Source organism: Rhineura floridana, chromosome 4 (genome assembly GCF_030035675.1).
Source record: "Rhineura floridana isolate rRhiFlo1 chromosome 4, rRhiFlo1.hap2, whole genome shotgun sequence".
NCBI classification, from domain to species: Eukaryota; Metazoa; Chordata; class Lepidosauria; order Squamata; family Rhineuridae; genus Rhineura; species Rhineura floridana.
The window spans coordinates 85994827-86009659 of record NC_084483.1 but is presented as its reverse complement, the minus strand read 5'-3'; the positions used below and the strand labels follow the sequence as shown (position 1 = coordinate 86009659).

Here is a 14833-nt window from a genome sequence, read left to right as displayed (position 1 = left end):
ACAGTTGCAAAATCTCCCTTGGAGGTTCCCACGCCTCCTCTGCTCCGAAGCTCAGAACAAACGGGGGAAGAGGGAGGGCTGCCCAAGACAGAGAAGCCTGAAGAAAGTTCAAAGCCTGCCCCCTCCCTTTCCCCCATACCAGAGTCGGAGACTTCAGAAGAGGAGGGGCCCATGCTTCCCCCGTCGCCGCGTACTCGAAGACAGTTGAAGAGGCAAGAAAGGGGGAGGAGAGGGAGGGTGGCAACTGAGGGTCCGGTAAGGAGGAGCGAAAAACTCCGCGCCCGTTTGCCCCCTTCTTAAGAGACAGGCGGGAAAGCAGTTCCTTGCTCTGTCAACTTTCTTCCATGTCGCAGGATCTGTAACTCTGTGTTGCTTCATGAGAAGGCGCGGTTTATGTTTGGATATTACCTTAATAAAAGCTGAATTGCTTTCAACCACAAGCCTGGTACCTGAGTCCCATCCTGGGCCTGACAGCTTGACAGAGCCACCTAAATCACCCTCTACGCTCTCTTCACTTGACCGTGACAAGATGTCAAAGGGAGCGGCGGGGGGAACAAATCCCACTTCTGAGATGGAAGAAGTGAGACTTTTGAGGGCTAATGTGGCTGATCTGCAGACGGATGTTCAAACCTTGCTGGCAGCAGTCAACGCGCTGAAAACGGATAATCAGGCCTTGCAAGCCACGGTCGATCGGATGTGGGCAGCCCCTCCAGCCGCGGCGGTGAAGGTTCCCATTGGATTACCCCCAAAGTATGCGGGGCAAAGTGATCAGTTGGCACCTTTTGTGGCTCAATGTGAGTTATACTTGGATGTCAGGAATGCAGAATTTCCGAGTGATGGGGCTAAAGTGGCATTTGTGATCAGCCTCCTGGAGGGAGAAGCTGCAAAATGGGTGGCCCCATACCTGGTGAGAAAGGATACCCTCCTAGGAAGATACAGAGGATTTATACAAGAAATGACCGAGATGTTTCAAGACCCGCAACGAGCTGAAACAGTAGCGCGGCAGCTAGGCGCTCTGAAACAAGCCAAAGGAACTGTTTCCGAGTACACTAATGCTTTTAAAATTTTGTCCCAGGAAACTGGTTATAATGAGGCAGCCTTGATGTTTATGTACCGAAGTGGACTGAATGCTGAAATCCTGGATGAGCTGGCCAGGACCTCCCCCCCACTGACCTGCCAGGGCTAATCCGGCTATGTTTACAGATTGATCACAGGCTGGAAGGAAGGCGCCTGGAAAAGAAACAGGAGGTCCTGAGATATTCAGCCTCGGCATCCCGCAGCAAGGTCCTTTCCACTTCAGGAACGGCAGGTAATGCACCCGAGGGATGGGGGGGGCTAGGCCGAAACTGTCAGAAGAAGAAAGAGACGACGCCGAGAGCGTCTATGTTTTTTTTGTTCGAAACCGGGCCATGTGGCCAGAGATTGTGGACTGAAAGGGGGGAAGGCAGAGCCGTCGGGAAACTAGAACACCCAGTCCAAGTGCAGGCCGGTGGACTGGGGGCAGCGTTGTATAAAGGCCCTCCAATGACCCAACCCCCCTGCAAAGGAGTGTTGGTTCTACCTATTCGGATTACAACTTCCCAAGGAGTAATGTTTAACTCTACTGCATTAATTGACAGTGGGGCCTCCACGAATTTTATGGATGCAAAGTTAGCCAAGCATTATGGAATTTCTAGGTGGAAACTGGACGTTCCCCTATCTGTGGAGACCATCGATGGGAGACCCTTGAAGTCAGGAGGGGTGACACATGCCACGGAGGAATTGAAACTTCAAATTCCTGGGCATGAGGAGTCCATTTCGCTGTACGTGTCGGATCTCTCGAACTTTGAGGTGATTCTGGGAATGCCCTGGCTAGCCAAGCACGAACCCAAAATAGGTTGGAAGGAGGCGGTGGTGTGGTTCACCTCTCAGTATTGTCAGGAGAACTGTCAACCCGAAGGAATCAAGAACACCTTAGCAGGGGCAGTACAAGAGAGCGAACAAGTGACCCTCCCTTCGAAGTATGAGGAATTCAAAGACGTATTTGATGAAAAAGAGGCAGAGACTCTACCCCCCCACCGCCCTTATGACTGTGCGATTGATCTCGTGCCAGGAGCCAGCATCCCATCGGGGAGAATTTACTCTATCACAGAGATTGAGAGGGAGGCCCTGAAGGAATTTCTGGAAAAGAACCTGAAGCGAGGATTCATACGTCCCTCACAGTCCCCTGCTGGAGCGCCCCTGTTGTTTGTGAAGAAGAAGGGGGGGAGCTCAGACCTTGTAACGACTACTGTGCATTGAATCAGATCACCATCCCTAACAGTTACCCACTGCCCTTGATCTCAGAGCTACTAGACCGCCTGCACTCAGCAAAAATCTTCACGAAGCTGGATTTAAGAGGAGCGTACAATCTGGTTAGAATGAAGGAGGGACATGAATGGAAAACAGGATTTCTGACTTCTTACGGTCAGTTTGAATATTTGGTCATGCCGTTCGGGCTTTCGGGGACCCCAGGCGTGTTTCAAAAGTTCATGAACGACGTGTTTAGAGACCTGTTGGACACGTATGTAATTTGTTACTTGGATGATATCCTGGTGTTCTCAAAGAATCAAGAAGACCATGACCAGCACGTAAAAACTGTGTTGAGGAGACTGAGAGAAAATCATCTGTATGCTAAGCTAGAGAAATGTGGATGTGACCTCAAGTCTCTGGACTTCCTTGGGTACCGAATCTCAGCAGGGGGAGTGGAGATGGACCCAGGGAAAGTAAGCTGTATATTGGATTGGGGCCAACCTGTTACCAAAAAGGATGTACGTTTTCTAGGGTTTGCTAATTATTACAGAAAGTTCATCCCGGGGTTTTCCAAATTAACAGCTCCTCTGACTGACTGTTTAAGGGGAAAGAAGAAATTTCAATGGACAGAGAACGCTACCAACGCCTTTGAGGAGCTGAAAAGAAGATTCGCTACTGAGCCCATTCTGCGCTTCGCCGATCCAACCCGCCCTTTTGTCGTGGAAGCAGATGCTTCGGATTTTGCCATCGGGGGGGTCCTTCTCCAATTAGATCAAGAAGAGAAGGAGCTGCACCCCTGCGTGTACTTCTCTAGAAAGTTAAAGCCGGCAGAGAAAAACTATACAGTGTGGGAGAAGGAGCTACTAGCCATCAAAGATTCTTTTGAGAACTGGAGACAATATTTGGAGGGGGCCTCTCATCAGATCGAAGTGCGCTCCAACCACAAGAACCTAGAAAGCCTACAAACAACCAGAAAGTTGAACCAGAGACAGATAAGATGGTCCCAGTTCTTCACTAGGTTCAACTTCAAGATTACTTATCATGCCCAAGCCAAAAACCAGAGAGCAGATGCCTTATCCAGACAGCCACAATTCAAAGGAAGCGAGTCCGAGGACCAGCCTCAGTACGTGATCCCACCAGAGAAATTAACGTTGGGATCATGTCAGCCTTCATGGGAAGAAGAACTCAAAAGAGCCCAGCAGGAGGATGCAGGCATGCAACGATATATTCACGAGGCGGGACAGGATCAAGACCCTGAAGTAAGCTTCCACTGGCGAGATGGATTGTTATGGTTTAAAGCAGCCAGGTATGTGCCAGAAGGGGAATTAAGACTCAGAGTCCTACGTCAATGCCATGACTCCGTCACCGCGGGGCACTTTGGTATTTACAAAACCATTCAGAACGTGGCCAAGGACTTTTGGTGGCCTAAAATGCGTCGGGATATTGAAGACTACGTAAAATCCTGTTCTGTCTGTATGCGAGCAAAAACACAAACAGGAAAACCAGCAGGGCTGTTACAACCGCTACCTGTCCAAACGAACCCTGGAAGGACCTTTCCATGGATTTTATAACTGATCTACCAAAGTCACAAGAAATGACAGCCATCCTAGTAGTGGTAGATTTACTCACCAAAATGGCGCATTTTCTCCCTTGTTCAGGGGCCTTAGAGGCAAAAGAGACAGCCAAGTTATTCATCAAAGAAATCTACCGATTGCACGGATTGCCAAACAGTATAGTCTCAGATCGAGGAACTCAGTTCACAGCTAAGTTTTGGAGAGCCATGTGGAAACAGCTGCAGACGGAGCTAAAACTCTCTTCAGCACATCATCCCCAGACAGACAGTCAGACGGAACGCCTGAACGCTGTTTTGGAAAGATATTTACGTTGTTACGTGTCCTACCAACAGACTGACTGGGTGTCATATTTGCATTTTGCAGAGTTTGCCTATAACAACTCCTTACACTCCAGCACTAAGCAAACCCCGTTTTTCGCTAATTATGGATTTCATCCTAAAGCCTTCCCAAGCAGCTCAGAAGGGGTGTTGGTGCCCGCTCCAGGAGACTTTCTGAAGGAATTACAGGCTGCGCAACAGACGTTGGAACAGCAGCTAAACGAAGCCAAGACGGAGTACAAGCGAGTTGCTGATCTGCACAGGAGAGAGGGCCCCCCCTCCAACCAGGAGACCAGGTATGGCTGTCCACCCGTTTCCTTCAGATGCCAGGCAAATGTAGGAAATTACAAGACAAGAGGGTGGGGCCTTTTGAAATAGAGGCCCAAATCAATCCCGTGGTGTACCGACTGAAGTTACCAGACACGTTCAAAATGCACCCTGTGTTTCACCGATCTCTGCTAACGAAAGCAGCCCCTCCCAGTGAGTTACGGCCAGAGGAGCCTCCAGGGGCTCCGCTCCTGATAAATGAGCAGACTGAGTTTGAAGTTGAGGAAATCCTGGACTCCAGAATAAGGCGCAACAAATTGCAGTATTTGATTCACTGGAAGGGCTATGGACCAGCAGATAGATCTTGGGAAGCTGAAACTGACGTGCATGCTCCAGAATTGGTAAAACTTTTTCACCAACGTTTTCCCCATTGCTCCAAGCCAGTCGGGGGGGGGGAGCACAGCCTGGGAGAGAGGATGATGTCGGGACGCAGGGTTGGGGTCCCGGGGATTTAGATCAATGGGATTCACAAGAACTGGAGAGAAGGGAGGGGGTCACCTTGCCCGAGTGGAGCGAAGACGAAGCAGAGGACATTCCAGAGATAGAGTTACCTAGCAACGGGGACCTTGAAGATTTTACAGTTGCAAAATCTCCCTTGGAGGTTCCCACGCCTCCTCTGCTCCGAAGCTCAGAACAAACGGGGGAAGAGGGAGGGCTGCCCAAGACAGAGAAGCCTGAAGAAAGTTCAAAGCCTGCCCCCTCCCTTTCCCCCATACCGAAGTCGGAGACTTCAGAAGAGGAGGGGCCCATGCTTCCCCCGTCGCCGCGTACTCGAAGACAGTTGAAGAGGCAAGAAAGGGGGAGGAGAGGGAGGGTGGCAACTGAGGGTCCGGTAAGGAGGAGCGAAAGACTCCGCGCCCATTTGCCCCCTTCTTAAGAGACAGGCGGGAAAGCAGTTCCTTGCTCTGTCAACTTTCTTCCACGTCGCAGGATCTGTAACTCTGTGTTGCTTCATGAGAAGGCGCAGTTTATGTTTGGATATTACCTTAATAAAAGCTGAATTGCTTTCAACCACAAGCCTGGTTCCTGAGTCCCATCCTGGGCCTGACATTCGGGATGGTAATCTGATTTAATGCGTGGAAATCGTTACAAGGTCTGAGCTCACCTCCTTTCTTCTGCACGAACAGCAAGGGGGCCCCAGCAGGGGATTGGGATGGACGTATAAATCCACGCTTCAGATTCTTCTCCAGAAACTCTCTCAACGCCTCTCTCTCCTTTTCTGTCAATGAATAAATTCTTCCTGACGGAATACTTGCCCCTGGTAATAAATCAATCGCGCAGTCGAATGGGCGGTGAGGGGGAAAGGTCTTGGCCTCTTTCTCATCAAACACATCCTTATATTCTTCGTACTTTTAGGGAAGGGTTACTGGCTTGATTTCCTGCACTGCTCCCGCCAGAGTGCTCTTGATTCTTTCTGGTTGACAATTTTCCTGGCAATACTGAGAAGGGAACCACACCACCGCCTCCTTCCAACTTATCTTTGGTTCATGCTTGACCAGCCAGGGCATTCCCAGGATCACATCGAAGCTCGAGAGGTCAGACACATACAGTGAAATGGATTCCTCATGTCCAGGAATTTGGAGTTTCAATTCCTCCATGGCTCGCATTACCCCCCCTGATTTTAGGGGCCTCCCGTCAATGGTCTCCACAGATAAGGGAGCGTCCAGCTTCCACTGAGAAATTCCATAACGCTTGGCTAGCTTTGCGTCAATGAAATTTGTGGAGGCTCCGCTGTCAATTAACGCGGTGGAATTAAACATTGTCCCTTGGGGAGTTGTAATCCGGATAGGGAGAACCAGTACTCCTTGAGATGGGGGTTGGGTCATTGGAGGCCCTTCATACAAAGCTGCGCCCAGTCCACCGGCCTGTACATGGACTGGGTGTTCTAGTTTCCCGACGGCTCTGGTTTTCCCCCTTTTAGTCCACAATCCCTGGCCACATGGCCCAGCTTGGAACAATAGAAGCATAAACGTTCTCGATGTCTTCTCTCCTTTTCCTCTTCTGACAACCTTGGCCTAGCCCCTCCCTGTCCCTCAGTTGCATTACTTGCTGTTCCTGAGGTTGAAAAGGTCTTGTTGCAAGATGCTGAAACCGAATACCTCGGGACCTCTTGTTTCTTTTCTAAATGCCTTCCTTCCAACCGGTGATCAATCTGTAGGCACAGCCGAATCAGCCCCGGCAGATCCGTCGGGGGGGTAGTTCTGGCCAACTCATCCAGGATCTCGGCAGTCCACTTCTGTACATAAACATCAAAGCTGCATAATTGTATCCAGTTTCCTGGGACAGGATTTTAAAGGCGTTGGTGTACTCGGAAACAGTCCCTTTTCCTTGTTTCAGGGCCCCTAACTGTCTCGCCACTGTTTCAGCTCTTTGCGGATCCTGAAACATCTCAGTCATTTCTTGTATGAATCCTCTATATCTTCTTAGAAGGGCGTCCTTTCTCACTAGATATGGAGTCACCCATTTAGCAGCCTCTCCTTCCAAAAGACTGATCACAAATGCCACTTTGGCCCCATCACCAGGAAATTCTGCATTCCTGACGTCCAGGTACAGCTCACATTGAGCCACAAAGGTAGATAACTGATCGCTCTGCCCTCCATACTTTGGCGGTAATCCAATAGGAACCTTCACTGCCGCCGCCGGGGGAGCGGTTCGCATCCGATCGATAGTGGCCTTGAGAGCCTGATTGTCAGTCTTTAAAGCCTTGACTGCTGCCAGCAGAGTTTGAACATCTGATTGTAAGTCTGCCATGTTATTCCTCAGGAGCCTCACTTCCTCTGCTTCAGAAGTGGGGTTTGTTCCCCCCGCTGCTCCCTTCTCCATCTCGTCACTGTCGGATGGTGAGAGCGTTGAGGGTGAAATAGGTGGTTCTGTCGCGCTGTCGTGTTCGGGTTGGGACTCAAGAATCAGCTCACTTGGTGAAAGCAAATCAGTTTTTATTAAAGTAATTTCCAGACATAGGCTCCTCCGTCGCATGAACAACTTCTGCAAACAAGAACCTGCAACATGGAAGAAAGGTGACAGAACAGGGGCGCTCTGCTCCCCCCACTCTTTATAAAGGGTTTTTTTGGCGCAAATCCTCTCACTTTGTCTCAAAGCACCCTGTTCTAAACCCCTCCTTTCTCTTTCCCTTGTTACTTTGAGATGCCTCCTGGAACGAGGCGAGGGTGGGGGCATGACCCTCTCTTCTTCTAACGTATCTGCTTCTAGGATGGGGGAAAGAGGGGGGGAAGGTTTAAACTGTCAGGCAGGTTTTTCTCCGCTTGAGGGGGAATTGGAACCCCTCCTTTTTCCGTCTCTGACTGCTCTGGGCTGGAGAGAGGGGAGGGTGTGAGAAACTTCTGAGAGCCGTCTGTTTCCCTGGTTACCAGGCTCTCAAGGTCTCTGTCGGCAGATAACTCTATCTCTGTTCTCTCTCTCTCCAGTGACTTTGGGAAACTAATATCTCCCCCCTCCTCATCATCTGAACTCCCAGGGTCCCAATCTTGCATCCGGACATAAGGCCCATTGAAATTGGCGAGTATGAGCTTGAGCCCATGGCACAATGTGGATGGTGGACACCAACATTCCCAGAGCCTTTGCTAGAAACATCACAACTGTGCTTGGACAACGCATCAACAGGTGTGCCATGTCTCTGATGGCTGTGATGTGGTCTGAAGACAAAAAGACCATCACCTGTAAGGTGTCTAGCATTGCCCCTAGATGTTGTAGTTGTTGGGTTGGCTGGAGATGACCCTTGTCGAGATTGACTAGCCAACCATGGGTCCGCAAGACATGAAGACATGAAGAGTGAGGGTCAGATGGAGATGAGCCAGTTCCCTGGAACTTGCCTGTATTAATAGATCGTCCAAGTAGGGGTAGATATGCACCCTTTGTAGGAGGAGGTAAGCCACCAGGATGAGTAGCACCTTGGTGAAGACTCTCGGGGCTGACGAAAGACCGAAAGGCATCTCTCGATATTGAAAATGCTGGGTTCCGAAGGCAAACCGAAGGAACTTTCTGTGAGCTATGCAAATAGGCATGTGGAGGAACGCTTCCTTTAGGTTGACAGAAGCCAGGAAGTCTCCTTCGTGAAGGGTCTCTGTAATGGAGTGGAGGGATTCCATTTTGAACCAGATACTTTACAAAACGGTTTATGAACTTGAGGTCCAACACTGCCCTCCATGACAGATCTCGTTTGGGCACTGCAAACAGGAGGGAGTACACCCCTTCCAACCTCTCTGCTGTAGGGACTGGCTCTATTGCCGCTATGTCCAAGAGGTGATGTATGGCTTTTTGCATGATGCAGTGCCTGGATGGAGCCTTGGGACAAGGAGAGGGATGAAATCTGTCCGGAGGGGTTGTCCAAAACTCCAGTGCATAGTCATGATGAAAAAGATCTCTGATCCAAGCGACCTGTGTCAGACGCAGCCAGTGGTTTGCAAACAGAAGTAATCTGCCCTCGACTGGTATCACGTCAGTATTGTCTGTGCTGGCGAGCCCCTCCACGATATGAACATGTTGAGTCACCTCTACGTCCCTGGTACTGACCTCTGCCCAGGTAATATTGTCTGTTCCAAACTCCTCTGGAGGAACAGAAGTCAGTGGCTCGAAAATCGTGGCCTCGTCCCCCGGGCTGCGCTCCTCGAAAGGACTGGAACGAGCAATATGGGGTTAAATGTCTGAACGACCTGCAATCATCATTCCTGGCAGTGGCCAAGACAGGCTTCCGAACATCCTTGGGGTCCACTAGTACTGCTTTTAGGGCTTCCTTGCCAAAAAGTAATGACCCAGCAAAGGGTGCCCTAGACAAGTTGACCCTGGCTGTAGAGTCCGCTTCCCAGTGACGGAGCCAGAGAGTTTGCCGAGCAACTACCTGAGCAGCCATGGCTCTTGCTCCCAGGTGAGTAGAGTCCAGAGTGGCATCGGCTACAAATGCCACCATCTTGCGTAATTTCACCAGAGACCTTCTCAGAGAGACAGGATCAGGATTGGGGTCATCTAAAAGGTCATCCAACCACATTGGTGCTGCTCTTGAGAAGATGGAAGATGATGCAGAAGCCCGCATGGCAAAGGCGGTAGCCTCGTGGTTTTTTCGTAAGGCAAAGTCTAGTCTCTGCTCAGAGGCTTCCTTCAAATGTGAGTCCCCTTCCCTCAGCAGGAGGGATCGAGAAACTAGACCAGAAATCGGCTCGTCTATACCGGGGACAGCTAGTCGATTTGTAAATTCCGGAGCCAAGGTGTAAAGCTTGTCAGCAAGGACCGCGAAACAGCGTGTTTGTAACGGGCGAGACCATTCATCCTTGGCCAGTTTGGCGATTAGATCTGGCACAGGGAGGTAGTGCTCCGTTGATTTAGGGGATTTCAAGACCCTGGCCCCCTTAATAGGGCAAGTGGCAGCTGCAGGTTGCGGAGGTTGGAGTCATAAGGTGTTCAAGACTCTGCGAGCAAGGGGATGTTAATCGGCTGCATTGAACAGGCGATAGGATGCATCCTCCTCCTGTTCCGACTGATCACTCCACTCGTCACCTTTGGCTTGCAGAGAATATGACGGATCCTTCACACCAGCAATCTCATCGACAAACCTGCCCCTGGCAATGTTGAAAGGGTCTGGTGAGCATGATGGATCTACCTCATTGCCTCCATAATGGCCCATAGCGCCAGATTGTCTGTGCACCCTCCGCTGAGGAAGGTCAGTGACCTGTGACTGCGACTGCACTTGAGAAAAGAATGATAGCATGTCTTGTAATTGTGATATGAACTCATGAGACAACTGCAGCCCCGGTGGGGGAGGTAGTTGCACTTGTTGAGGCGAGATTACAGGGGGCTCATCAGGCTGAGAGGATGAATGAGCCCTAGGGGGCAATATGGGAGAAGGCAGACAGGTGGCTGCTGGCTGGGCAGGGAACCCTTCAAATTCCTCCTCAGACGACCCTGCAGGAGAATGAAAAAGGGCTGTCAATTGTTCTTGGGCCCCTCCTCGGGAACTGGAACCGATACATAGCATGCTCGCTTGGAAGCGCTGTGACTGGACAGATGTTTCGTTTTGGCAACAGACTTAGCGTGTGGTCTAAGTTGCTTGTGTTTAGCCGACTTGTGGTGCGAAGTAGCTTTACATGAATGTGTTGCCTTTGACGTCTGAGCTGCTACTGGCTGTTGCTGTTGATCCGCCATCAGATATCTACAAGAGGGGTTTCAGTACACGTCCACGGATGGGGGAGAATGTATGGACCCAAGGCTATAGTGCACGCCCACAGATGGGGGAGAATGCACAGTTCCAAACAGCTTTAGTGCACACCCACGGATGGGGGACAATGCACAGTTCCAAACTGCTTTAGTGCACACCCACAAATGGGGGAGAATGCACAGTTCCAAACAGCCTTAGTGCACGCCCACGGATGGGGGAGAATGCACAGTTCCAAACAGCCTCAGTGCATGCCCACGGATGGGGGAGAATGCACAGTTCCAAACAGCCTCAGTGCATGCCCACGGATGGGGGAGAATGCACAGTACCAAGCAGCCTCAGTGCATGCCCACGGATGGGGGAGAATGCACAGTACCAAGCAGCGTCAGTAACGTCCAAGCCACTATAGTGGAAAGCCTTGTGCAGGATTCTCTTTACCCTGCAGCACACGCACAGCATCTATACTGAAGGGCCTTGTGCAGGAAATTCTTGTTTAAAACAAAAACACGAAGACTAGGTCTAAATATCTCTAAGGGATGAACTGAAAGAGAAAGAGCGGGAAAGAGAGGGCAAACAAAAAAGGCATCCGTTAAAAAGAGTGGGAAAATTAGCAAAAACAAAATGGCGGTAGGGACAAAGAAGCAGCAATGGCGCTAACAGGAAGCCACAGCCGCAGGCCCCTGACAGAAAAAAGCCAGCCGCTGCCGCCTGAGGAAGGCAGAGCCACAGCCACGGTCTCCCGGCTAAGGGAAGAGCAGCAGCTGGCGCAGTCCCCAACAAAGGGAACCAGGGGGGTAGAGACAAAATAGGAAACAACCCCCCCCAAAATACCTGTCAAAATTAAAAAACAGAAAAGGAATGGAATAAAAAAACAATCAGTCCCACACACTTCCAAAGCAATGACAGAGGGAAGGGAATGGGAGGAAACGATCACACTTAGCTCCACACACTCCTTTACACAAAATACAAACACAGAAAACTTAGCTATATGCTATCGCTATTCTATCCAACTGCCTCAGACGAAGGCAAGAATGAACTGGAGAGTGGGAGGGGCCTGAGGCCCCTAGTCTTGACTTCAGAACATTCTTGCCTTCAGATGATAGGTGGAGCTATGATATCCTGCTTGATGGCAGGCTACCTGTGGAAAATCAAGCCTTTAGTGTCATTGGCCCAGTCCTGTGGAATGCTCTGCCAACAGAGATCAGAAGGCATCTTGTTTTAACCTTTAGTCTGCTGAAAATTTTTCTATACCACCAAGCTTATGCAGGCAATTAAGAAAACATCCTTCTTTAATAGTCGATGATCTCTGGGTTTCATTTTTTTACATCGTTTTTATTGTATACACATGTATGGTTGTAAAACACTCTGATTTTTTTTAAAATGAATGAAATGGAAATGGACTGCCTTCAGGTCATTTCCGACTTATGGCAACCCTATGAATAGGGTTTTCATGGTAAGCGGTAGTCAGAAGTGGTTTACCATTGCCTTCCTCTGAGGCTGAGAGGCAGTGACTGGCCCAAGGTCACCCAGTGAGCTTCGTGGCTGTGTGAGGATTCGAACCCTGGTCTCCCAAGTTGTAGTCAACACTCAAACCACCATGTTTTGAATAAATAAATAAAATGCTGAAAGTGCTTTACATACCAAAACATATAGCTGAAACCGATAAAAGGGCATGCAAATCTTTATTCCACATGACACTTCATCAGATTGTTATTTATTTATTTGTTATTATTTGATTTATATCTCCCAGTAGGAGTCTAGTACATTTTATCCTAATGCATTTTAAGCACTTCAGAGACAAGAATTTATTTGGCTCACTGGTAAGTTATAGTGAAAAAGGTATTTGCTGTCACCCCCAAAGTAACTCGTAAAGTGATCTAAATGCTACTTGCCCCCTGAAAACTGGGTTCAGGAGGTAGGAGGCTCCTTCAGAGTGGCTTTTTGTGGGGACTGGGAGAAGGGGCAGTAAGAGAATCAGCAACAAGCAGAAGGCAGTGGAATCTTCAGTAAATACAGATTGGATCCAGTCACCTTTCCTTAAGAAAGTTCAAGGAGACTTTACAAAATGTTAACACAGAACAATTAGAAAATATAAAACGATGTTCTCGAAGTTGTAAAAATAAACATGGTGAATAGAAACAGCAAAACATAATATCTGCATGTTCAGAGGTGGATTCTGTATTATTCCCCAATACATTTTTTGATGAAGGTGACTGTGAAATTCAAAGGCTTACCAACTCCTACACTAACTTAAGCTTGTCTAATAAAATACATCATTTAACCTACTCTGTACTTTAAGTGTCAAGAACCAAGAACAAAACCTGGATTTTAAAAGTCTCTCTCCGAGAGATGAAGAAATGCAAGAATAAACACAAGCAAATGAATATTAGCAAAGTTCATTAGCTTAATGAATGCTGCAAATAAATTACAACAAAATCATGCCTTACCTTCACAAGATTCAAAATTATGATTGGGGAGCCAAACCTCTGGAGCATCTGATCAAAGTGAAGAGCAGCCACATGTGCATACGGGTCAGCCTGATCCACTAGAAAAAAAAATTGTCATTAGATGAACAGCGATTAGAAGATCTTGTTCTTAGGAACTGTAGCACTACACGTGCCAAGTTTTAGCAGTCTTGTAAAAAAGCTACAAAGTAGGGAGAAAGACACATTTCTGGTTTATCTTCAGACTTGTGATATTCTTTGCCTGCCATCTATTATTTATTTTTGAAATTCCTGACCTGTGACAGCTGACAAAAAAAAAAAATCAATCTAGGATTTTTACTGCTGTGTGAAGTTCCCATTTGAAAGGATAAAATAGAAATGAAGTGCTAGGAGGCGAAATGTTGAGCAAATCATTCCCAGAGAAAGGCACAACTGTGAATACACAATTCTGGTTAATTTTCTTGCCAGACTGCAAGCTGGGGAGGGGGGGGGGGAGGGGGGAGAGAGTGGGGAGAACCCTGTGCAAAAGAAATATCAGATGAAGTTTAGGAACGGAAGAGTGCATCCCAAGCAGGTCCAAAGAAAAGATCTTCTGATTAAACTAGACATTATAAGAAAGACAGACCTGACACCATGTCTCTTTACCCTCTTTTTTTGTAGAATATAAAACAAATGTCTGATGCATCATCACCTCCCTATCTCCATCTCACATATTTGGTTGGGAGGAGTGATGGGGGACACAGGGCGATACATAGTGCAAAGGCAACATGGCATACATTCTTTACTTTTCATGGTGTCATCAAACACAGACACTAGCAATAATTCCATGCTTTATAAAGGTCTAGTTGACTTTCAGCATATGTTTATAAACACCACTGAGCATCATATGGGAAGTAGCAAGCAAGCAGCTTTGATTCTTCTGTGCAGCTGTTTGATGAACAAAGGCATTAACTACATGATTAATGCATCATTCGAGTATTAAATATTCTAGATTTCTAATCATTTATTACTAATAAAAAATAAAGTATGTTTACATTTGGCAAATGTCACTTTAATTCCACATCTTATTTTCACAACTCTTTCTTTAGGACCATAAGAAGAGCCTGCTCGATCAGACCAGTGGCCCATCTAGCCTAGCATCCTGTTCTCAGTGGCCAAACAGATGCCCATGGGAAGCCCAGAAGCAGGACCTGAGCATGAGAGCACTCTTCACCCTCCTGTGGTTTCCAGGAACTGGTATTCAGAAGCATACTGCCTCCAATTGTGGAGGCAGAGCATAGCCATCGTAGCTAGTAGCATTTGATAACATTAACCTCCAGGAATTTGTCTAATCCTCTGTTAAAGCTGTCCAAGTTGGTGGCCATCACTGCCTCCTCTGGGAGGGAGTTCCATAGCTTAACTACACACTGTCTGAAGAAGCACTTTCTTTTATCTGTCCTCAATCTTCCAGGATTCAGTTTTGCTGGATGTCCACGAGTTCTAGTGTTATGAGAGAGGGAGAAAAACTTCTCTCTATCCACTCTCTCTGTGCCATGCATACTTGTAGAAACTTCTATCATGTCACATCTCATTCACCTTTTCTGTAAACTAAAAAGCCTCAAATGCTGCAATCTTACCTCATAGAGGAGTCGCTCCATCCCCTTGATCATCTTGGTTGCCCTTTTCTGAACCTTTTCCAACTCTACAATATCCTTTTTCAGGTGATGTGACCAGAACTGCACACAGTTTTCCAAATAT

At 48.2% G+C, this 14833-nt stretch overlaps 1 protein-coding gene across 4 annotated transcripts in view; it reads right to left on the bottom strand.

Moving 5' to 3' along the window:
* Positions 1 to 14833, bottom strand: part of FIG4 (FIG4 phosphoinositide 5-phosphatase) — a 159685-nt gene that overhangs the window by 94507 nt on the left and 50345 nt on the right. For all 4 annotated transcript variants that reach the window (XM_061623590.1, XM_061623592.1, XM_061623591.1 and 1 more), the window contains one exon: positions 13100 to 13197. In XM_061623590.1, coding sequence (XP_061479574.1) covers positions 13100 to 13197 — 98 coding nt within the window. The remainder of the gene's footprint in view (positions 1 to 13099; positions 13198 to 14833) is intronic.